A 25,419-nucleotide genomic window follows, 5' to 3' on the forward strand; every position below is an offset into this window, starting at 1 on the left:
CAGGCAGAGTTGCTGTGTCAGGCTCACATGGGCAAAGCCCCCCTTGGCAACAGGTGGTATCTGGACATCCAGAAGCAAAGTTGGATCCAGGAGAACCCCCAGTCTACAGACCTGATCTTTCATGCTACCCCATCCCAAATAGACTGAAGCCCCACCTTCTGAGGAGTCACCTTTCCCACCAAGAGTACTTCTGTTTTGTCTGAATTAAAATTTAATTTGTTAGGCCTCATCCAGTCCATTACAGCCCCTCGCCCCCATGCAGTTCAGGATATCATCAGCTTTCCTAGAATCAAATGGAAAAGAGAATAGAGAGAGCTGCATTTCATCTGCATATTGATGGCAGTGCACCCCAGTCTCTGAATGACCTTCCCCAGTGGTTTCATGTAGGTGTTACACAGGTTAGGGGACAATATGGAACTTTGTGGCACACTGTAGACCAAAGGCCAAGATGTCAAGCAGAAGTTCCCCAGCACCATCTCCTGAAAATGGGCCCCCAGGAAGGGCCAGAACCATTGCAAAAAAGTGCCCGCAGAACCCATCAGAACCAGGCAGTGCAGAAGGATACCACTGTTGATGGTATCAGAAGCCTCGAGAGATCTAACATAACCAGCAGGGATATACTCCCATGTCTAGTTCCTGGGCTAGGCCATCTACCAGGGCAAACAAAGCTGTCTTCCTCTGAAACCCAGCCGATTGAAATGGGCCTCGACAATCCATTTCATCCCCAGACCTTTGAAGCTGGATTGCTACAACACACTTGGGCGCCTTGCCCAGAAATGCAACATTTGAGACTGGCCAGAAATTGTCCAGACCTATTTTACTACAGCCATCATAAGGCTAGATGGCACAATGCCTTCTTCTAAGGATCCATTAACAGTTCTTAACTTCTGTAAACTGTCCAGAGAGCTTCAGCTATCGGGCGGTATAGAAATGAATGAATGAATGAATGAATGAATGAATGAATGATGACCCACTCATTCAGGTTTCTTCTGCCTGTAATGTGCTCCTGGCTCATAGCTGCCATACTTTTGAAAAGTTGTCTTGTTTATTTACCTTGAAGTCATTCTGCATCAGGTGACTTCAGTAAGTTGGGTGCGGCTGAAACATTTGCTGGGTCAGCAGCTAATAGAGCCAGCAAGGTATCAGCTCAAGGGCTTGTCCGTACTAGTAGTTAGGAAATATACTGGTATCTTTGGGAAGGAGTGGCAGGGCAGCAGGCGAAGAAGTAGATGGGATGTAGTAGCTAGGCAAGAAAATGGTGAGGGAAAGCTGGGAGTGGTATGAGCTGCATCCTGATAAAGTACATAGTTGGTCAAAATGGAGAGCCCAAACCTACCCAGGAAGTGTTATATAGTGTGTGAGAAGCAGTTATAACATGGTCACTAGCCTCAAGATCACAGTAGTGCCATAACATTAACAAGGTGTTTCTAATTTGTTAGAAACTTAGCGTTGAGGAACTTTGGTCCATTTAACCCAGTATCATCTACTTTCAACAGGCAGCTGCTGTTGACGTTCCAAGGCAGAAGCCTTCTTCATTGGCCATGCTGGTTAGGGATGATAGGAATTGTAGTTCAACACATCTGGATGATGACAGGTTGGCAAAGATTGCTCTTGCTGTTCCTTTGTTCCTGCGGGCAGTCTTGCATGCCAGTGGACTGTTGATCCAGTACAGATGCTGGGCCATAGCATTTGACTTGGTGTGTGCCTGTTTACAATCCTGATCCTGCCAAGCTGCCTACCCCCACAGCCTACCTGGACACTTCCTCCTCCTTCCTGAAGAAGATGATACCTCCTGAGGCTTTTCCAACAATTTGTTTTCCATGTGATTGTCAGGAGCCCTCTGGGAAGGAGTGAAAAGGGCCCTAGCCTGGTAACTTTCTTCCAAACCTAAATTTCAAGTAGTGGCATATCAGTGGCTACTAGCCCTGATGGCTATATGCATCCTCCAAGTTTGGAGACTGTATGTGTGTTTCTGAATGTGAGCGAGAGAAGAAGAGGGCTGTTGCCCTCGTGTCCTGCTTATGGACTTCCCTTTGCCCTCTGGTTGGCCACTGTGGGAAATGGGGTGCTGGACTAAGTGGGCCGTTTGACTGACCCTGGTAGGCTTTTCTTATGGCCTTTTGAAAGGGGAGCCTGTTCACCCGCTTTTTCCTCGCTTCAGCTTCTGTCCTCCTGGGAACAAAGCAGTGGCTTAAGGTGCAATCCTATGCATGTTTAGATGGAAAAAAGTCCTACAACTCCCAGCATTCCTGGCTGGGGAATGCTGGGAGTTGTTGGACTTCCCCCCCCTTCTAAACATGCATAGGATTGCACCATAAAGGCATTATTAAGTTCATTCATTCATTTAGCGGCCCTTCTGTGCGGCCATGACCATAGGCATTGTGCAAACTGGCCAAGAATCTGTTTTCTCCCTGCTAGTCAGCCAGCCACGTCAGCACTCTGGCTCTTCCTCTGCCAACTTGGTCCGTCTTGGTAGGGAAAGAGCCAACACTGAATCACTGTCACTTTCGATCAGCCTTCCCTAACCTGTTGCCCACCAGTTGTGTTGGACTACACTCTCCATCATTCCCAGCCAGTAGGGCCAATGTCTGTGCTGTCGGGGTGATAGGAGTTGTAGTTCAGCACATCTGGAGGACACCAGGTTGAGGAAGGCTGCTTTAGATCTTTCCCTCAAGATAGTTTAGTTTCTGTCTTCCCAGGGAGCCAACTTTATGTGAGGAACAAGCCTGATGACATAAGCCAATTTGCTGCTGGTTGTCTAGGAAACCAACCCCTTGCCTTCAAAGCAGGCTGTGTTTAAGTCGCAGCTTCTCAGGCCACGTTTTCAAGTGTGAGGCAAACGGGAATGGCCCTTTGAGAATTCTTGGCAGGAGGCCCACGGTAGTGACTGGTGGATGAGAGCCCTTTTCTATCACTCAGTGAGCTGAGACAGATAACGTGCACTGGGATGTTCTGAATGTGGATTCAGGCTTCATATCCAGACTTTGTGAGGAGCAGAGGATGCTCTCTTGGTAGGAGGGGAGACCTTGCTGGGTGTGATGAGGGTCACCCTCTATTTCTGACAGTCCGCAGTTGGTGATGTAGACTCTTAGCTAGTCAAGCATTCTGCAAACTCAGAACCTGGCTCAGTTTTCAAAAAATCAGGCTTCATTCACGTGGCTCAGTTGGTGTTCAAACGTTCTACCCGTGGGGAACCATTTTTGCATCCGTTCATCTGCCAAGAGCATCCGACTGTTGGAGTGAATTCTGTGGCACATTCTGAAGTACACCCTTAGCTCCCATTGGGTGGTGGCCAGGCCCCGTTTGGCCTCGCTTCGTTGTGTTGTACCCTACAATGTTCCCCAACCCCCTTGCAATGTGTATTATAGGGGAAATCAACAGTGGCGGGAAGTTGTCTTCCTGCTATTAATGAATAACTTCTCTGTCCTTAATGACATTTCCATTGAGGGGCCCCTGGTTCTATTTCTATTGAGGAACCCCGGGATTCCAGTACACAGCTCTGATCATGGTGAGTTGCATCTCTCGAGAACAGCAGGCAGGAAGTTTTTCTGGCTTGACTGAGAGTTGGAGATGCAGTCCATACTCACCAGTAAGTGTGGGGAGGCCCCACTAGAGACAGAGTCTTGCAATATTCTCATAATTGTCAAATAGGTTGCTCAAGCATCCATACTTTTAAAATGCATGCAGAATGTTTCTGCCAACCCAGCCACCTGATCTGCACCATGTGGTGCATTTATTTTTTTATTTTTTAATCTTTTTATTTGCAAAACAATGATAACAACAAACAAAAAGGCAGTGCGTTTCTGGGCAAAGTAATGAATTTGGTGCTTGCTTGCTTTTTAACAATTGGCTGGCTGTCCTCTTTTTAAGACCTTTGGAACTAATGGGAATTGGTTGCTGCCAGAAGAAAGTTTTATGCATACGAGGAATGGAAACAGAAATGACTGCTTGAAATGGCATTTCACAGTATGGCCTAGATAACCACTACACTGAACTCCTGCTCTACTTATCTATTTATTTCTTTATTGCATCTATATCCTGCCTTCCCTCCAAGGAGCTCAAGGCACAGTGTACCTGCTTTCCCCGTTATCCTTATCTTCCCAACAAACTACCTCACAGGATTAGGTTGAGTGGTAGTAACTGGTCCAAGGTCAGCCAGTGAGGTTTATGGCTGAGAGGAGATATGATCCTCCCCGGTCAAGGTCTGCCACTCTAGCCATTGCACCACACTGGGTCTGGGTCTCACCTACCTCGATTCAGCATGAATCTCAGGGACAGACGTGACTACAGGCAAGCATATTTGTTGGATATAGTTTAGGGGCTATACCACAGCAAGTACAATATTGCTTTATTGTTCACACACTCTTTATGTACAGGAGTACATTGTAGGACTGGGGTGGAACAAACCATGGCTGCTGGATAAAGCAGGGATGGTGAACATGTCGTCCTCCAGATGTTGGACTGCAACTTCCACCATCTCTCACCAATGGTTATGCTTGCTAGAGCTCATGGGAGTTGCAGTCCAACAGTAACTGGCAGGCCACACGTTTCCCACCCCTGCTTTAAAGCTGCAGCATGCCTGCAGCACCTCTAACTGAAAGAACGCTGGGTAGCAGAGGTTGAAAGACCTCCCCCTGAGACCTTGGGGAGTCACTGTCAGGCAGAGTAGAATATGCTGAACTAGGTGGACCAATAAATAGTCCAACTTCGTGTTGGGTAGCTTCATATAACTGGTTGTGGTTTCACGTTTCTAAGTTAAGCTGGTTTTTCAAGGGACTGTCATTTTGTATGGCTACTAAGAATTTTTTGGCATCCTTGAAGCTGAATGGTGGGAGATTCAGGCAGTGTTGTGGGGTGAATACTTTTCCCCATGCTTTATTTTTCCACAGAAAGTTTTCCATTTCATAAGTTCATTAGCAATAATGAAAGAATGTCGATTGCAAATGCAATATTCAGCAAGCTTGGCAGTTTCAAAGTTGTAGATGAGTAGTTGTCAGCATATCATACACAGTTCTTTGGGTTGCAGAAATTTATTAGTTTGTCAACAGTTTCCAGTACTTTTTAAACTTTTTAATATTTAATTTTACATTTTATCAAATTTAAACAATATAAGGGAAGTACATGCTATTTTCAAAGTTGTACAGGTATTCCAGTAAAAAAATCTACATACTATTTTAATTTCCCCCCCTGAAATATGTCAGACCAAATACTTCTTGTATACTGGGGGCAAAAAATTAACATGGGATACTTTTAAAAGCATTGTTTACTAAATACAAGTAAGATAAACAACTAAATTAGATGACACTCTAGGCCCTGGGGCATCCGGAAATTTTCCAATGCAAAGTAACTGATGCAAATTAACCTAAATTTGATCCTAATTATGGTATTATGCTACTGATGCTGTTGGGATTTTTTCTAATGGATTAATATCAATGTTCACTATGGAGAATCTAAATGTTAGTAGGGAAGAAATCAAGGGGAGGGGTGGGAGAATTGGGAGAGAGACAGGCAATAAACAAAGTGCGGTTGCCTGGATTTTATTGTTGTAAGCCACCTTGGGAGGGCTTCCGCCCTGAACAGCAGTCAAGAAATATTTTAAATAAATAATACTTGGTCCCCATTTCAGTTGAGTATGAAGATGAAAGGGTTGGGACAAAGGCTGCATGGGATACATGGATTTTGAGGATGGCTACTAGTCTTGATGGCTATGTGCTACCTCCAGTACCAGAGGCAGTGAGCCTGTGTACACCAGTTGCTGGGGAACATGGGTGAGAGGGTGCTGTTGTGCACATGCCCTGCTTGTGGGTTCCTGGTCAACAGCTGGTCGGCCACTGTGTGAACAGGATGCTGGACAAGATGGACCCTTGGTCTGATCCAGCATGGCTCTTCTTATGTTTTTATGAGGAGTAATTTGAAAGAATAGAGAGCAGTAACACCAGTAGGACACTGTTCTAGGTTAAGTACTTTCTGCCTTAAGGGTTAGAGGCTACTGCATAAGGCACAAGGGAGATGGACATGGGCACAGCCAGCTCAGCGCTGCCCTCATGAGCAGTTGATAATCAAACTGCATTGTTGTTGTTCAGTCGTTCAGTCGTGTCTGACTCTTCGTGACCCCATGGACCATAGCACGCCAGGCCTTCCTGTCCTGCGCTCTCTCCCGGAGCGTGCTCAAGTTCATATTCATTGCATCGGTGATGCTATCTAGCCATCTCATCCTCTGCCGTCCCCTTCTCCTTTTGCCTTCAGTTTTTCTCAGCATCAGGGTCTTTTCCAGGGAGTTTCCTCTTCGCATTAGGTGGCCAAAATATTTGAGCTTCAGCTTCAGTATCTGTCCTTCCAATGAGCAGTCAGGGTTGATTTCCTTTAGGATGGACTGATTGGACCTCCTTGCAGTCCAGGGGACTCGTAAGAGTCTTCTCCAGCACCACAGTTCGAAAGCATCGATTCTTCGGCGCTCAGCCTTCCTTATAGTCCAGTTCTCACAGCCATACATTGCTACTGGGAAAACCATAGCTTTGATTAGACGGACCTTTGTCGGCGAGGTGATGTCTCTGCTTCTTACTATGCTGTCTAGGTTGGCCATAGCTTTCCTCCCAAGGAGCAAGCGTCTTTTAATTTCATGGCTACAGTCACCATCGGCGGTGATCTTGGAGCCCAAGAAAATAAAATCTGTCACTGCTTCCATTTCTTCCCCTTCCATATGCCAGGAAGTGATGGGGCCAGATGCCATGATCTTAGTTTTTTTAATGTTGAGTTTCAAACCAGCTTTTGCAGTCTCCTCTTTCACCCTCACCATGAGGCTCTTTAGATCCTCTTCGCTTTCTGCCATTAGGGTGGTATCATCTGCATATCGGAGGTTGTTGATAATTCTCCCGGCAATCTTAATTCCAACCTGTGATTCATCCAACCCGGCGTTTCTCATGATGTGCTCTGCATATAAGTTAAATAAGCAGGGTGACCATATGCAGCATTATCGTACTCCTTTCCCAATTTTGAACCAATCGGTTGTTCCATGTCTGGTTCTTACTGTTGCTTCTTGACCCTCGTACAGGTTTCTCAGGAGACAGGTAAGGTGGTCTGGTACTCCCATCACTTTCAGAATTTGCCACAATTTGTTGTGATCCACACAATCAAAGGCTTTAGCGTAGTCAATGAAGCAGAAATAGATGTTTTTCTGGAATTCTCTTGCTTTCTCCATGATCCAGCGAATGTTGGTGATTTGATCTCTAGTTCCTCTGCCTCTTCAAAACCCAGCTTGTACTTCCGGTAGTTCTCGGTTCACATACTGCTGAAGCCTAGCTTGTAGGACTTTTGAGCATCACCTTGCTAGCATTTGAAATGAGCGCAATTGTACGGTATTTTGGACACTCTTTGGCATTGCCCTTCTTTGGAATTGGAATGTAAACTGACCTTTTCCAGTCTTGTGGCCATTGTTGAATGTTCCAAATTTGTTGGCATATTGAATGCAGCACTTTAACAGCATAATCTTTTAGGATCTTAAATAGCTCAGCTGGGATACTGACATCTCTGCTAGCTTTGTTGTTAGGAATGCTTCCTAAGGCCCCCTTGACTTCACTCTCGAGGATGTCCGGCTCAAGTTCAGTGACCGCACTATCATGGCTATCAGGGACATTAAGATCTTTCCTGTATAGTTCTTCTGTGTATTCTTTCCACCTCTTCTTAATCTCATCTGCTTCTGTTATGTCCCTGCCTTCTTTGTCCTTTATCATGCCCGTCTTTGCACAAAACGTTCCCTTGAGATCTCCGATTTTCTTGAAGAGATCTCTAGTCTTTCCCATTCTATTGTTTTCTTCGATTTCTTTGCATTGTTCATTTAAGAAGGCCTTCTTGTCTCTCCTTGCTATTCTCTGGAACTCTGCATTCAGTTAGATATATCTTCCCCTTTCTCCCTTGCTTTTCACTTCCCTTCTTTCCTCAGCTACTTGTAAAGCCTCCTCAGACAGCCACTTTGCTTTCTTGCATTTCTTGTTCTTTGGGATGGATTTAGCTGCTGCCTCCTGAACAGTGTTACGGACCTCCGTCCATAGTTCCTCAGGCACTCTGTCTATCAGGTCTAATCCCTGAAATCTATTCCTCACCTCCACTGTATATTCATAAGGGGTATGATTGAGGTCATACCTGAATGGTTTAGTGGTTTTCCCTACGTTCTTCAATTTAAGCTGAAATTTTGCAAGAAGCAGCTCATGATCTGAGCCACAGTCAGCTCCAGGTCTTGTTTTGACTGACTGTATAGAGCTTCTCCATCTTTGGCTGCAAAGTACATAATCAATCTGATTTCGATATTGACCATCTGGTGATGTCCACGTGTAGAGTTGCCTCTTGTGCTATTGGAAAAGAGTGTTTGCTATGATCAGTGTGTTCTCTTGGCAAAACTCTGTTAGCCTTTGTCCTGCTTCATTTTGTACACCAAGGCCATGCCTGCCTGTTATCCCGGTGATTTCTTGACTTCCTACTTTAGCATTCCAATCCCCTATGATGAAGAGGACATCTTTTTTTGGTGTTAGTTCTAGAAGGTGTTGTAGGTCTTCAGAGAACCGATCATCCTCAGCTTCTTTGGCCTCAGTGGTTGGGGCATAGACTTGAAATCAAACTACATAGTGTCCTCAAAGTCCTCAAATTCACATTTGCTCTGCTTTTCCCTGTTGTGGCAGCATTGCCGGGGGGGGGGGGGTGCCAAGAAAAGAAAAACGCTGCTCAGAAAGCCATGAGAATGTTGTATTTGTAGTTAAGATGCATGCACAAAAACAATTGCTACTTGCACTAAGAAAGCGGCAAATTGCAAAAGTGCTTTATTCATGTCACTCAGGTCACACACATAAACACACACACAGGCTTTTCCTGCAACATGTGCTTGTGAAATGCTTTAAAAAATAGCTCTGCAGGGAGAGCTATTCCCCCTGTGGCTCGGCATTTGCTCAGACTTTCACCGTTCTGAGCACTCATAAAAGTAGAGGACAAAGGCAGCTGCTGAACTAGGGCAGTCCTCTGGTTTTTGTTGTCCATGGGTGTCCATGTCTATTCTTAACATGCAAAGTAGGTTCTCCCAATGCACAAGGAAACAGGAGGAGGCTTCTAAATATAGGCCTAGCTCAGTGCCTGCCAGCCCTTGTTTTTCTCTAGCTTACAATGCCCTTGATCTTGAATTCTAGCATCCTGAGTTGCCCAAAGTCTTGTGCTCCCTTAAACACTTTGATCCGTTCTCCTTTGTTGTCCCTTATGTCTGGGACTCCACCCCAGAATACCATCCATGGCACCACCACTCCCTCTTCCTCTTCTTATATGCTGTGAATTCCTTGGCTTAACTTCTCATCCCAATTTAAATGAAACCCAAATATCTATAATGGCATTTATTTTATTTGAAATATTGTTATGCTGCCCTTCTACAAGGCTCTAGTATTTAAGGCAGTTCACAAAAGAGTTACAGTTATTAAAACAAAAACCGAGTAGGGCAAGCCAAACAGCAGTAGATAAAAAACCTGAACTCAGAGCAGCACAAATTAATTCCCTATCTCAGCCTTCCCCAACCTGGTGCCCTCCATATGGGTTGGACTGCAACTCCCAGCATGCCCCAGCCAGCCATGCTGGCACCAGGTTGAGAAAGGGCCATCCTTTGGCCTCTACCACTCCCCCTTCCTTCCTCTGCTATCAAACTGTATATTATAAGCTCCTTGGGGCAGTGACCCATGCCTTTTGCTTATCTTATTTGATAAAGCACCAGTGTGCATTGATGATATAGGAGCTGTCTGGCTTGCAGCCCTATTTTCCCAGGGTAACTGTAGCGTAGCCTATAGTAACACAGGTGGTTGTGTTGCGCCGCCTGGGTGAGGTTTCTGCTGGAAGTGAGTGGGTGAGGCTGTACTCTGCTTATGGTGCTGTTTTTCTACAAGGATGAAACTGCAAAAGGCTCCGGTGTTCTTGGGTCCTAGAGGCAGTGAGAAAACTTCCCCTGCACTACAAAACAGATGGTTTGCTGAGTGGTTGTTTGCATGTTTCAGGAAGGAGCATTGGAAGCTGCTGGGCAACTTGAAGACTACAGTGGAGGGCTTGGTGTCGATTAATAATCCCAACGTTTGGTCTAAGTATGGCGGCTTGGAGCGGCTCTGCAGGGACATGCACAGCATCCTGCATCATGGGCTCATCCCAGACAAGGTAGGCTTCCTTTGGTGGCGCCCTCTGGAATGTATGCTCGTGCTGTTATTCCAGCAGGTACTGTCGTGATGACCTTTCACCTGGGATTGTCATAACCTTGCATGGCAGAAAAGGACACCTAGATCATCTAGTCCAGGGGTAGGCAATGTGTGGCCCTCCAGATGTTGTTGGACTGCAAATCTCTTCAGCCCTAGCCAGCAGTGCCAGTGGTGAGAGATTATGGGAATCCTTGTCCAACAACATCTGGAGGGCCACACATTGCCCACCCTTGCTGTAGTCCACACCTGTCCTAGGTAGCATGTCTTGAAAGAGAATGGATGCAAATGTTAGTAGCCAGGTTGCAACCGCAGAACAAGTGAGACAAGACTGAGGCTTGAGCCAACTAGTGGGTTGTTTGTTTTTTAAAAAAGAGCAGGTATAGAGTACCTGCTCAGAGTGAGCTATTATCCAGGAGGCTCTTGGTTCATATCTCAGCCACTAGGTGGCCTTTGGCAAGCATCTTTCTTTCTCCACCTCTAGCCACCTCCGCTTCTGCAGGAATTCCCAACACTGCCTGCCTGCCAAAAGCATGTGGCCCTTCCTGTCTCTCCAGGCCAACATTCTCCAGCTGAGTGCCCTCCAGATGTTTTGACTATTGTTTTATTGTTTTAAACTGTTTTATTGTACGTTGTACATCGCCCAGAGTGACTGGATGACCAGCCAGATGGGCGTTTAATAAATTTAATAATAAATAAATAAATAAACTCTCATTAGCCCCAGTTAGCCAGCCAGTTGTCTGGGATAATGGGAGTTGTGGTCCATAACATCTGGAGATCAGCAGGTTGGGGGAAGCTGCTTTAGGCTGTGTGAGAGGGTCTTCCTTAGCCCTGCTTCCTTCATGGCTTTTTTCAGCACCACCCCACTATCATTTCTTCTCCATTGCTTACTCTGTCTTCATTTCCTTCAATCCCCCCCTCCCACTTTCAGCAAGCTTACCTGTCCCTCTCTTTAAAACATTCCTGTTCTCAAAGGCCTCAAGAGATGATGATCCTACCTAAGCTACCAGTTTCAGCCCCACAGAACTTTAGCCAGAATGTTTTTCCTAATGCCTAGTCTAAAAGGCATGGGCACATAATGCAGCCACCATGTTGAAGCTAAGCGTGTTTGGGTCTGGTCAGCATCTGGATGGGTGGCTGCTTTGTAACCCCATTTATGCCTTGAGTTCCATTTATGTATGTATGTATGTATGTATGAATTACATTTATATCCCACCTTTCTTCCATTGTGGAACTCAAGATGGCTACATGTGGTTCCCAGGTAGTCTCTCTTCCAAACACTGACCAAACCCAGGCCTGCTTAGCTTCAGCAAGGTGGCTGTCTCATGTGCCTTCAGACTATGCCCTGGAACCATGATCTTCTTATGGATCAGTAACTGGTTAAAGAACAGAAAGCAGAGAGTAGGAATAAATGGTAAATTCTGCCAGTGGAGGGAAGTAAATAGTGGATCCCACAGGGATCGGTATTAGGATCAATGTTTTTCAACCTGTTCATAAATGATCTGGAATTACGAGTGAGCAGTGAAGTGGCCAAGCTTGCGGATGACACCAAATCATTTAGGGTAGTTAAAACAAAAAGGGATTGTGAAGAGCTCCAAAAGGATCTCTCCAAACTGGGAGAATGGGCATCCAAATGGCAAATGCAGTTCAAGGTAAGCAAGTGTAAAGTGATACACGTTGGGGCAAAAAATCCCAACTTCAAGTATAGCCTGATGGGATCTGAGCTAGCGATGACTGACCAGGAAAGAGATCTTGGGGTTGTGGTGGACAGCTCAGTAAAGATGTCAACCCAGTGTGCAGCCGCTGTAAAAAAGGCAAACTCCATGCTGGGCACAATTAGAAAAGGAATAGAGACTAAACTGCCAATATCATACTGTCCCTCTACAAATCTACGGTCCGGCCACACTTGGCATACTGTGTACTAGTCACCACACCTAAAAAAAGATATTATAGAGCTGGAAAAAGTGCAGAAAAGGGCAACTGAAATGATCAAGGGGCCGGAGCGTCTCCCCTAGGAGGGAAGGTTACAACAGCTGGGATTGTTTAGCCTGGAAAAAAGGAGGGTAAGGGGAGACATGACAGAGGTGTACAAAATTATGCATGTTGTGGAGAATGTGGGTAGGGAGACTCCCTCTCTCTCAAAGTACTAGAACCCGGGGTCATCCTGTGCTGATTGGTGGGAGATTCAGGACAGATAAAAGGAAGGGCTTCTTCACACAGAACATAGTTAAACTATGGAATTCGCTACCACAGGATGTAGTGATGTCCACCAACTTGGATGGCGTTAAAGGGGGGGTGGACAAATTCCTGGAGGAAAAGGCTATAAGTGGCTACTAGTCCTGATGGCTATGTGCTACCTCCAGTATCAGAGGCAGTGAGCTTATGTACACCAGTTGCTGGGGAACGTGGGTGGGAGGGTGCTGTTGTGCTCAGGCCCTGTTTGGGGGTTCCCAGTTGACAGCTGGTTGGCCACTGTGTGAACAGAATGCTGGGCTAGATGGACCCTTGATCTGATTCAGCATGGCTCTTCTAATGTTTTATGTTCTTATAGAAGGAAGGTGGGATGTAAATGGACTAAATAAATAAAACAAAACATAAATCTTAGTTTGCTGCAGTTTGACTTCCTTTTTTATTCTTTCCAAGCAGTTGGGACAGTAAGTAAGGTTTGAGTTGAAAGCATTTAATGGGGTCTGCAGAGAAGGGTTAGAAGGTAGGAGTGGGTCTGACTGTTTGGATTTTCGAGAAAGGAAGCAGTCCAGATACGGATGCACAGGTGGTCTTTAATGATGAATTTTCAGCTGATGTATGAGAGAGTGCTGCTTCTGTCCCCCTGAATCTATTGCCAGTCAATTTCATTGGGTGAGCCCAGAATGTTCTCTTTTTCTCTACACCACTCAAAATTTTATAGGACTTCATCATGTCTCTTCGTTCCTGCTACCACATATGCACACACATGCAATTTGTTGCACCCTTCCAGAGTGATGGTACTTCAGAATATGTTTTCTGGCTCTGCTTCTGTCAGTTGTTGAACAGCATGAATTCCCTTCTTCCTACAACAAACGGCCTCTCTCTCTCTCTCTCTCTCTCTCTCTCTCTCTCTGGTAGCAAGGCTAAACCATTAACTTGCCTTGATCATCTTGTGGCAGGAATATTATTCTTTTGAGACAAATCTGTTTTTAGGGCTTTCCCCTCCCTTGAAAGATCTAATCATGTGGTTTATTGTAATGAGTGATCTATGTGTTATGAGTTGTCTGTGGCTTTTCTCCATAGAACAAAGAAATCTGCATCCAGAGAATCTTTACTGTCATTTTTTTTTTACACATACACCAAGTTTCTGGTTTTGGTGGTGGTTATGATTAGCTTGAAATTGTGTGTGGCCTATTCCTGATAAATCTTAGAAGGGGAGGACTTTCAGTTTTTGAGATGGGGCTTTAGTACTCCAGTAGATCTTTTATAGGAAACTGCCTTTATACCAGGTCGGACTTCTGATCCATCTCATTCAGTACTGTCTAAATGACTGGCTGTGACTCTTCAAAGTTTCAGGCAGAGGCCTTTCCCATGTTATGCGTTTATTTTGTTAGCATTATCAATTTATACTTCTAGGGCTGTACCCAATGTTAGTCTTATTTAGCATAGACCCATTGAAATGAATGGGACTTAAGTTAGACTAATATTGGATACAACTCCTAGTATTTAGAAAGCTTCTCGCTACCAGTCAATACAGTTCACAAAGAATACACCAAGAACTGTTTGGTGGGTTCAATTCTGGGTTGGTACTAAGAAGAATTAGTAAGGGAAAAATCCATTTTTCACTTTTATTATAACAAATTTCCAACAAAACATGAATATCAAAATGTATAGCATCGAGTCTAAGATAAGAAGTAATAGTTCTTAATCACTTCCGGTTAAGGATATCAAGATCTTAATAGTTCAAAAGGAGAGGCTTTTATCTAAGATCAAGAATTCTTACTGCAGCTCTGTGAAGGACTGCTCTATCTGAAAGTTACACAGCTGAGGGCTTCTGATAGTAAAGAAGCTGATATTCCCAACCATCAGAGCATATTTATACTTTCTGGTGTAAAGATTATCTCATTGTAATCATCTCCTAGTTTATAATGTGAGCCTGAGTTATGGACAGCTATCTCATTGTTACTAAACATTCTTAGGGGACAATCCTATGTGTGTTTAGGCAGAAAAAAGTCCTACAACTCCCAACATTCTCTAGCCAAACATTAGGACTTTTTTTCTGGCCAATCATTCTTACTATTGTACCCTTAAGAGATTAGACATAAGCAAGGAGACACACACATTCTATTAATGTAAAGGAAGATTAGTTCTGACTTTCAATCTGCATTTGGCTCTCCCCCAACTGTCACCTAGGCACCTGCCATTCTATTAGTTTACCTGAACTGTTTCCTTCCTAGCTGGTTGTGATAAGAACTGTGACTTTAAGAACTGGTGCCTGAGGTTGTGTTTTTTCTCCCTCCTCCCCATCCCTTTTTCCTTGCATATCATGTCTTTTAGATTATAAACCTGAGGGCAGAGACTGTCTTACTACTGATATTTGTAAGCCATGGGCTGTCAAATAACCCATGGGCTGTTGCTGGGTTTTTGGAGAGTGAAACAACCCTCAGACAAACCGTGCTGCCCGGGTTCAGATGACCTGACAAGCTGCGCCCAAGCTGGTGATTAGGCAAATGGCGCCCGCCACTGCTTATACAAGCCAACATGGCTTGTTTAATCCATGTTGATCATCTGAACCAGTGCATTCTTTTCTTTATTTGGAGATGAATCAGTACTATTCTTGGTCATTATTAGCAATTCAAAAAAATGCTAAACTAGCTATTCTCTTAAAAACTGGGCTTGTTTGATGGGGAAACAACCCTCAGATAACCCAACAGCAGCCCATGGGTTGCTATTGGTGAGGAAGCCTGCTAGTCCAGGAATAGGAGTCAGCCTCTTCTGGCCAGAGTTGCCCTCCCTTAAAAGATCAGGTTTTTAGTGTGAGGGTGTTCCTGGCCCCAGCCTTATTACAAGAAGCTCGGACACTGGCTGTGGCCAGGAGTGCTTTTGCCCAGATTCAGCTGATGCGTCAGCGGGGCCTGTTCCTGGTACAGATTGGACCTTGCCATGGTCCTCTATGCATTAGTTACATCTTAACCGGACTACAGGAACACACTCTTCATAGGGCTGCCCTTGAAAACCACATGGAAATGCCAGCTACTGCAGAATGCTGCTGCTAGGACTTTGACTGGAGCAAAGTGCTAGGACCAAGTGACCTCTTTATTGTCTTAGCTGCAGTGGCTGCCAGTTCATTTCTGAGTGCAATTCAAGGTGCTGGTTATCACTTTTAAAGCCCTTAAACAGGTTGGGACCTGGGTGGCTACTTAAAAAACGGCCTCCTCCCCTTTGAACCTGCTTGTCCTTTAAGAACAGCTGCTGCGCCCCTCTTGTGTATGCTCCTGCCCCTGGAAGTTAAGTCATCTTTCTCTTTATCTCTTTTCTGATGGCTGTGTGTGTGTGTGTGTCTTTCATGGCTTTCATGGTTCGATAGTTGTGTTTTAATGAATGATTGTTTTTATGTTATATTTTGTAAGCTGCTTTGAATGACTCTTTTTTAGAGGGGAAAAGGAGGGTAAACAAATTGTTTAAATAAATCTTCCTAGGCAAGCCTGGAGAGCCACTGCCTTGAAGAGTTAGTTCTGGGTTGGGTAGCTGTTGAACTGTATTCTCTTAAACCCATGCAGAATTTGGTATCTCTGTCACCCTTGTTGCAAAAGTATATTATTTACCATTTGGTTGTGCATTTTCATGTTGGATGATCCAGCAAACATATTTTTGTTTAAAACTCCAGCTGTCAGGATGTGTGGTGGCAAGGTGTCTGTTTTGCATTAATGTCAAAAGTAACAGGAATTCAGTCCAGTTGTATCTACCAGTTTCTCAGTCCACTTAATGCACATAGTTTTTAAATTGTTTTATGTTAGCTGTCTTGGGCATTTTAACTGGAAAGAGCTGAATAATAAATGTTCTAAATAAATAAAATGTAGGCTGTTGCCTGGGAACGTTTGTGCCATGACACAGTGACTAAAGCATCAATTTTTTGCTGCTCTCTACTAGAACAAAAATTCCTAAGAAACTTGGCTCTGATTAAAATAATAATAACCCAGTTAAGTAATTCTTATGGATGTTGGAAATGTATTTGCCAATGTGCATTCTGGACCTTTTCAGCGTTCAGGCATGGGAGATGCTACATCCTGTTCCCTTGTAGCCTTTAATCTTAGGATAGATTTCCAAGTTCTCCAGACTTAGCAAAAGACCAAAGTCCATGGCTTGGTTGCTATTTTTTCCTGCACACATGATACTTTCTACCTCACATGTAGACGCACATGCAAGGAAGTTGCTGCCTGTATTTTCCTGTAAAACAGATGAGAAACTGTGGTTGAGCTGCCCATTATGGTGGTGTTATCTCCATGCATTTGACCATCAATTACTTCCGTGCATGTAAATCTGTGAATACTGTGTATAGGAAAAACCAAGGTCCCTGGTGAGATGATTCCACCCCTACAAGCCTCACCATACATCTGTTCTGCCCATTGCTTACCATGCTTCCCTTCTTGTTGCCAGAATATTGCAAATTCTCTGTAAATGAACTCTGCAAATTGAGCTACTTTTAAGACAACATAACTCTGCTTTGTCTAAATTAGGAATCACCTAACTGTGCATGCAGTTTGTTTCAGGTATCAGGAAGGCATGCGATAGCGTACCTTGAATTCTTGGCTTTCCTCTTGTCTGATTTTTAGGAAAGCTGATTTTCATAAACTCAGAACAATGATCAGTAAGGTCCCATGGCAAGCGATGCTAGCGAGAAAAGGAGTCCAAGATGGGTGGGAGCTTTTAAAAAAGGAAATTCTCAAGGCACAATCACAAACAATTCCAACAAGAAGAAAAGGTGGAAGACAACAGAAGAAGCCAATGTGGCTTCACAAAAAGCTTAGGGATGACCTGAAAACAAAAAAGGACACATATAGGAAGTGGAAAGAAGGCCAAGTAACAAAGGAAGAGTACAGGCAGATAGCACAGAATTGCAGGGATGGCGTCAGGAGGGCTAAAGCTGAGAATGAGCTGAGGTTAGCAAGAAATGTTAAAAACAACAAAAAGGCTTTCTTCAGCTACGTGCATAGTAAAAGGCAGAGGAAAGAAATGGTGGTTCAGCTATTAAATAAGGATGGAAAAATGATAACAGATGACAAAGAAAAGGCAGAGGTGCTCAATTCCTACTTTGGCTCAGTCTTCTCCCAAAAGAGGGTCTATGACCCCCCTGGCAAAGGCGAAGTACAGGCTGAAGGGGCAGGATTGCAGCTTGAGATCGACAGGCATATGGTCAAGGAACACCTCATTACTTTGAATGAGTTCAAATCTCCAGGGCCAGATGAACTGCATCCTAGAGTCATAAAGGAACTGGCAGAAGAACTCTCAGAACCGCTGTCTATTCTCTTTGAGAAATCATGGAGGACGGGGGAAGTGCCAGATGACTGGAGGAGGGCTAACGTTGTCCCTATCTTCAAAAAGGGTAAAAAGGAGGAACCTGGGAACTACAGACCAGTCAGTCTGACATCAATCCCTGGGAAAATTCTGGAGCAGATCATAAAGCAATCCATCTGGGAGCACCTTGACAACAATGCCGTGATTACTCGAAGCCAACATGGATTTGTCAAAAACAAGTCCTGCCAGACAAATCTGATCTCATTTTTTGATCAAGTAACCTCCCTTGTAGACCGTGGGAATGCTGTAGACATCATATACCTCGACTTCAGCAAAGCTTTCAACAAAGTACCCCATGATATCCTGATGAGCAAACTAGCTCGAAGTGGGCTAGATGAAACAACGATCCGGTGGATCCACAGTTGGCTACAGAATCGGACTCAAAGAGTGCTTATCAATGGGACCTTCTCAAGCTGGGTAGAGGTAATGAGTGGGGTACCGCAGGGCTCAGTCCTGGGCCCAGTGCTCTTCAACATTTTTATGAATGACTTGGAGGAGGAGGTGCAGGGAATGCTGATCAAATTTGCAGGTGACACAAAATTGGGCGGGATAGCTAATACTTTGGAAGACAGAAACAAAATTCAAAGTGATCTGGATAGACTGGAGCGCTGGACAGAAAACAACAGAATGGCATTTAATAGGGACAAATGCCAAGTTCTGCACCTAGGAAAAAGAAACCAAATGCACAGTTACAAGATGGGGGATACGTGGCTCAACCACACTACGAGCGAGAAGGATCTTGGAATTGTTGTCGATCACAAGCTGAATATGAGCCAACAATGTGATGTGGCTGCAAAAAAGGCAAATGCTATTTGGGGCTGCATTCATAGAAGCATCGCTTCCAAATCCCGTGAAGTACTAGTTCCCCTCTACTCAGCACTGGTTAGGCCTCATCTGGAGTACTGTGTCCAGTTCTGGGCACCACACTTTAAGAAGGATGCAGACAAACTGGAGAGGGTTCAGAGGAGGGCAACAAAGATGATCAGGGGACTGGAAACAAAGCCCTATGAAGAGAGACTGAAAGAACTGGGCATGTTTAGCCTTGAGAAGAGAAGACTGAGGGGAGATATGATAGCACTCTTCAAGTACTTGAAAGGTTGTCACAGAGAAGAAGGCCAGGATCTCTTCTTGATCATCCCAGAGTGCAGGACACGGAATAATGGGCTCAAGTTACAGGAAGCCAGATTCCGGCTGAACATCAGGAAAAACTTCCTGAGTGTCAGAGCAATACGACAATGGAACCAATTACCTGGGGAGGTGGTGGGCTCTCCCACACTGGAGGCCTTCAAGACGAGGCTGGACAGCCATTTGTCGGGGATGCTCTGACTTGGATTCCTGCATTGAGCAGGGGGTTGGACTCGATGGCCTTGTAGGCCCCTTCCAACCCTACTATTCTATGATTCTATGATTTCCTACTAGGGTGAGGAAGTTGGGAGGTGGATTCCTTTTTGTGCAGCTGCAATTTAGCTGTAACAGATCAGTACATAAGAAGCAGGATCACCTGACAACTTTGGCCTGTAGTTCATATTCAGCAGCTGTAAATTTCCTTCTGTTTTCTAGGCCTGCCTTCTAATGACCTGTGTGTGTACAATGCACAGATGGTTGCACTGATTTCCCAGTCTGGTCACTGAGCTGTTGCTGCCAGGGGAATCTTAACTGTTTATATTTCCTGGGCAGGTGTGCTGCAGGCAGAGGGATTACTGGCAGTTTGTGAAGGACATCCGTTGGCAGAGTCCGCATGCTGCCCATCATGTTGAGAAGGTGAGCTTATGTTTTGGAGAGAGAGAGAGGCACTTGGATTTGGCGGCGGCAGAGGGCAGGGGTGGTGATGAAATAGCAGAGGAGCAGGGTTGCCGTTATCAACAAGGTGAGTGGAGGTCGCTTGTCTCTTTGTTGTTTTAACCTTTATAGAGGGCCTGAAAGGCAAATTGCACAGGGATAGTTTGAAGCCAATTGGTACGTAGCTCAGAGAAAAAGTGCGGGAGGGAACTGTGGCTCTTACCCAGCAGAATGGAGCAGGGGTTTTAGGCTAGTGGGAGAAAGCGAGTGGCCTCAAATGTGAGACTTGAGAAACTAGAATGCAAACTTCAAACTATCAGCCCTTGCTTCAGTTGCTCTTCTGATCTCAGGGGAGTAGGGACACCTGGAGAATGCTGAAGAAGAGAGCTGGATATTTCTTGTTAAATGTTGGACTCAGCTCCTGTTGTTGGGATGGGACATGGCACTGAGCAGAGGTGAAAGCGACAGTGCGAGTGCTCTCTTGCTGTGAAAGAGTCCCTGTATTGCTCAGACAGTGAGTAAGCCTGACCTGAAAGCCTTTATGGTGGTGGTTTGATTATTGCATTTCCTACTGTTAAGAAACTTTCTGGCTGGTTTCCCTGTAGTTCCCTCCAAAGCCTTGACTAGGTTGTGGCACAGTAACTGCACCCAGCTGACACCCATCAGGACCTGTTGCAGTCAGGTCCTGACACTAGATCAAGGACGGGGGTACATATAAAGTAGGGAGATTGGGACGATTCTGATATATTTTGTGTTGGAGAGCATGCTGCCCTCTCTTAGGTTAAGCACAAGCCTTCCCTAACCATATGCGGGTGGTGCTGCAACAATCCCCATTATCTAGGCTTATCAGGCCAGAGGATGCAGTCTGTCAAAAGCAGATGGGATCACCTCCTTCCCAGGAGGATATAACACATCTCTGCTCGGACCAGCCCTGTCAGGCCATTAATTCCCCTGTTTTATTGATGGGAAGCTGAAAGATGATGACTTGCCACACTGCCTCTCAAAGAGCAGCCCCACTCATGCTTTCTGGGGGTTTGGTAAATTGGGAGAGACTAGAACAGGCATTTCATCAAGGATGTTCTGATACGCTGCTGTCCATAACCTCCTGGTCTTGGCCTACTTTGTCTTGAAAGTGTCATCTGTCTTCCAGTTCATCAACCTGCATGAAAATGGACAGCGGAACACCGACAGCATCAGTGACCGAGCCACTGCAGAGCTTTGGCTCCAGCACAGCCTGCAGTTCCATTGCCTGTCAGCTCAGCTGAAGCCTTTGCTTGGGAACAAGCAGTGTGTTAGGAAGTTCTATGCAGGTAAGAGGAACCAAGCACCCCGGGTGCACTTCCTTCTTCTTTTTCCCTATCAAAATTAGTTGTGTGATTTTTTTTTCTCCTGCTGGGGAGTCTGCATTGAGATGCTGTGTCTTCATGGTCAGCAACTGGCAGCCTGCAGACAAATTGCAGCTTCCACGCAATCCGAGCTTTCTTCTCACCTCCCCCATATGCTTCATTCACCTGCTTATAGCCAGCTAAGACTAAAGCCCCAGATTGGCCATGTTTCAAATGCCTTTTGAACCTGCTATCTAAAGTGGCCAAGGGGCATCAATAATAAGACAGTCCATGCCCTCAGGCTTGCAATCTAAAAGACACAACACAAAAGGAAAAGGGACTGGAAGAGAGGAAGAAAAAAGCAAACTCAGGCACTAGTTCCTAGTTACAGAGTTCTTATAATGATGAGCTGGAGTAGAAACAGTTCAATGAGAGGAGGAGCTAAGCGTTGCTGGGCTCTCAGCTGAGCTGATGCAGTGGCCTTGCTTCCCATCTCTACTCTTGCAGCCTGATGGAATAGATCTTGATGGAGTGTGTGTGTGTGTGTGTGTGTGTGTAAAAGATTTTTCTTTATATCTATGTATTTATATATGTATATGACTAATTCATTTAAAAAAGATATTACAAGAAATGATGGTAAAATATCAGAATGTAGTAAATGACCTACATAAAAAAATAACAAGAGCTTCACTAGTAGTTCAGAGGAAAGGTTTGGCTGGTAGAACATAATTGTTTAGAACAAGAGAAGCAGGCCAGGTAGCTTCTCTGACAAATGCATTCCACACTTACAGCTGTGCCATGGAGAAGGCCCTGAGCAGACCCTGTCTGACTTCCCAGAATTCTGCAGGGAAACCCATGCTAATTCTGGGTGACCAGCTTGAACCCATAGTGTGAACAATCCTATTGTAACCTCCCTGATAGCCAGACAGCTTCGCTATCTCAGTGGTTTAGTTGGGCAGGGAGGTTGAACAAGGCTTCTGTTCTTTACTGTCTGGTGTGCTGAGGTCCCTGGGGCAAGAGGGAAGGGAAGCTCCCTGTGCAGTCCTCCAAGCCATGGGGGCCATGTAATGTTACATGGGGGCTTTGCTACTTCAGCTACCAGTTGTGTTAGTTGTCAACATGCAGCGTATTCTCTAGAACAAAGAGCCACTATACAGGGCACGTAATGTGGATCACACTGAAAAGCAATGACATAATATACACTGTAACCTCAAGCATTTTTACTTTACACACATTCATTAGAAACAGCCTTACACATCAGGCAAGAAGAAGCTTGTCTTCCCCATGGGTCCTGTCTTGGCCACACAGGCTTAAGTCTCACAGAGGTGGTAAACCTGTGTCTGGACTGTGCCGATTCAGGCAGTCAGTGGGGCTTGCCTGATCCTTTATTGTAAACCACGCAGATAACTTTGTTATGCAGCAGCAACATACAAATGTTGTTAATAAACAAATACTCACTTATACTAAAATGTGTCCATATAGAAAAATGGGATGTCAAGGAGAAGGCTAGACAGGAACCTTTCCCCTTCACCTGATAGCTTTCTATGTGCAGGGGATTTTTTTTTTTTTAAAGGTGAACCCTTCCATCATGTGAACCCTCGTCTGCAGTCTGAAGTGGTACAGCCCAGGCACAGGCTTAGTGAGAACTAGGTCTGCAGTACCCTGCCTTTATGGCAAGTAGTAGAATGAATATATGCTTAGGAACAAAGGAAGCTGCCTTGTACCAGGACAGTCTGTTAATCCATCTAGCCCAGAATTGTCTACTGGCAAGTCTTGACTGTCCTACTGCCTGAAATCCTTTTCACTGGAGATGCCAGGGATTGAACCTGGGAACTTTTGTGTGCCAAGCAACTTCCTTGCCTCCTAAATCCTTGCTGGTTTCTTCTCTCCCTAGCCCCCATGTGCTTAGGATCACAGCCTGTTTTCTCAGAGTACAAAACCTTAAGTGTCTTGAGCACGTACCATGACCGCTGGGGATTCCCTGTCCCAATTGGTATGCCCTGAAGGGTAATATCTGAGCAGCTTTTGTTACCATAACACAGCTGTGGAGTCTGTTTCTCAAGACTTCTGTTGAGATGGCATGTGTATGGCACAGCTGTTAAAGAACATGCTAGGAGCACGTTCCTTCAGAAGCAACTGTGTCAGGGCCACTGACTGTGTCCAGTTGCACATTTCTGGGATCTTTTTGCAATTGTGGATGTGGCACAAGCGTATTTGTGCAGGGCTTACCCCTGCTGTAATGTAAACTGCTGTTTTGTAAAACTGGGTGGGGGCTAAATAGGCGAACAATGGAGGAATACTCAACTCTGTTGCTTGGCCTAGAGCAGAGGAAGGACATTGGTCTAAATGCCTTCAAGATGGCCACCTCTTTTATGTACAGCATTTAACAGAATGCCTTCTTGCCTTGACTGTCCGTGTGCCATATCTTCACCTACACCAGGGCAGATAGAGAGGGGGTTTTGGAGAGAGGGCTGGCTGTACAACCATAGAAATCTCTTCTCCTTGAGACTCATCTGAGCTCGAATGTCTTGGGCTATAAGACATTCACGTTTGGGCTGGCTTTTCCTCCTCCCTCCAAATCCCCTTTCCTTTGATGCCATGTCTTTGAGCCTGTAAGCCTGCAGGCAAGGACTGTCTTATTTCTAATTTTTGTAAGCCACTCTGGGAACCTTTGACTGAAGGGTGGGATAAAAATGCTATAAATAAACCGTCCTGGGCTTTAGCAGTTGTGGGCTTCTTCTTGTAAATCCTTGTTCAATATTTCATATTTTTGCTAGGGATCCTTATATTCTTGGTTTTTACTGGACACTATTCTTACCATTGCTGTGTGCCTTCTGGTTAGAGTGGAAATCTAAATATGTAGGTTGTAGCAAGTCCCTTTCTTCCTTCTGCAAATCCCTTGGTTAGCTCTTCTCCCATTTAATTCCCAACGTGTTATGACACTTGGTCTTTATCAAAGAAAAAACTCTTAGAGATTCTTTTGGAGAATTCCCTCTCCCTTGCTTCTTCCAGAGAAGACAGTCTTCTTTGGAAAAAGCAAGGGAGAGGGAATCCTCCAAAAGATTCTCCAAGAGTTTTTTCCTTGATAAAGACCAAGTGTCGAAATGCGTTGGGAATTAAATTGGTGCAGCTCTTTCTTTTTTTATTTTGGTTTCCAGCCTTACAGTTGTTTTTCCTGGTCCCTATTGGCACTGTTGTTAGCTCTTCTCCCCCAATACAAACCCAGAGGATTGGGACATCGGGAAGACAGATGTTGTATACTGCGCTGTGTGAACAAAGAGCCACAAGAGTGATGGGCCATGTGAACCTGAGTCTCCCGCTCTTTCTTTTGCAGACTCAGCTTTTCTGCTCAGCGACGCCCACGTCACAGTCATGTTACAGTGCTTGGAGGCTGTGGAACAGAACAATCCCCGGCTGCTCGCTCAAATAGATGCATCCATGGTGAGAAGGATCCTTCATGCTTCTTTTTGTTTTATGCCTTTTTCTGCCTCTCATTCCTTCCCTTCCTTTGCCAGATGTTGCTGTGTTGCCATCCTCACAGTATCTCGTTCAGGAGCAAACAGAGGTCTTTTGAAGAAGTGCCTTGACTACTTGACCCTGAAAGTTAAATGCCAAAAAGCAGCTCCGGTAGCACTTCAGAATGGCTGGCCAGGAGGGAATGACTCAGTTAGTGGTAGCCTTGTGAAGGCAGGCTGCAGTATTCGTCATGTAAATAGGACCCAGTGAGCTCTCTCCAGTGGGCTCAAGCTTTGCAGTTAGCTGCTTGCCTAAGACAAATAAAACTCTCTCCTGAGTAGCAACTTGCCAGGCCCTCTTTCAGAAAGAAGAGTGGGAATCCTTCATCACTGTAGCCATGGTAGATGGAACAAGTGGCATTTATTAGGCTAAATATGAAGACTAGCAATTGGCCAATGAAAGAAGCTGCCTGGGAAGTTGTGAGTGACACCTCTCCTTCAGAGGATTTAAAAGAAGCTTGGACAGGTGTCTGTCAGGGGGCTTCAGCTATATAACCTGGAAGTGGCAGCTGGATTTAATTAGCGCAAGGTGGGGAACTGTTTCATCCAGAGCCAGTGTGGTGTAGTGGCTGGAGTGTTGGACTGGGAGCTGGAGATCTGGGCTCTAGTCCCCACTCGTCCATGGAAGCTCACTGGATGACTTTGGGCCAGTCACAGACTCTCAGCCCAACCTACCTCACAGGGGTGTTGTTGTCAGGCTAAAATGGAGAGGAGGAGGATTATGTATGTCGCCTCGTGCTCCTTAAAGAGGAAAAAAGGTGGGATATGCAGTAAATGTAATAAATAAGTAATTAATCCCTGGGGCTGGATTTCCTTCCAGCTCACCCCTGGGGGCAGGATGATATCACAGGAGTCTGTTTCTCCATACAGAGGAGGAACGGTGCAACCACTCCTGCCACTCTCTACATGAAGAAAAGGCTGCCCTTTTCTCCATGCAGAGACAGCTTTCCTCTGCACGGAAAGAAGGGTTTCTCCATGCAGCGCCAGGCACACAGTGATCATTTCATGCCTCTCTCTGCAAAGAGAAAGGATAGTTCCCTTCAGTTTCATAGA

General features: G+C 45.1%; 1 protein-coding gene across 3 annotated transcripts in view; it reads left to right on the plus strand.

Moving 5' to 3' along the window:
• The window catches only part of RUBCN (rubicon autophagy regulator), a 76,895-nt gene that overhangs the window by 14,393 nt on the left and 37,083 nt on the right, over positions 1-25,419 (plus strand). For all 3 annotated transcript variants that reach the window (XM_084847755.1, XM_084847756.1, XM_084847757.1), the window contains exons 2-5: positions 10,017-10,170; positions 19,425-19,508; positions 20,677-20,836; positions 24,186-24,292. In XM_084847755.1, coding sequence (XP_084703881.1) covers positions 10,017-10,170; positions 19,425-19,508; positions 20,677-20,836; positions 24,186-24,292 — 505 coding nt within the window. The remainder of the gene's footprint in view (positions 1-10,016; positions 10,171-19,424; positions 19,509-20,676; positions 20,837-24,185; positions 24,293-25,419) is intronic.

This window comes from Heloderma suspectum, chromosome 3 (genome assembly GCF_057233095.1).
Source record: "Heloderma suspectum isolate Gila_16-S chromosome 3, 16-S_ref, whole genome shotgun sequence".
Classification (NCBI taxonomy): Eukaryota; Metazoa; Chordata; class Lepidosauria; order Squamata; family Helodermatidae; genus Heloderma; species Heloderma suspectum.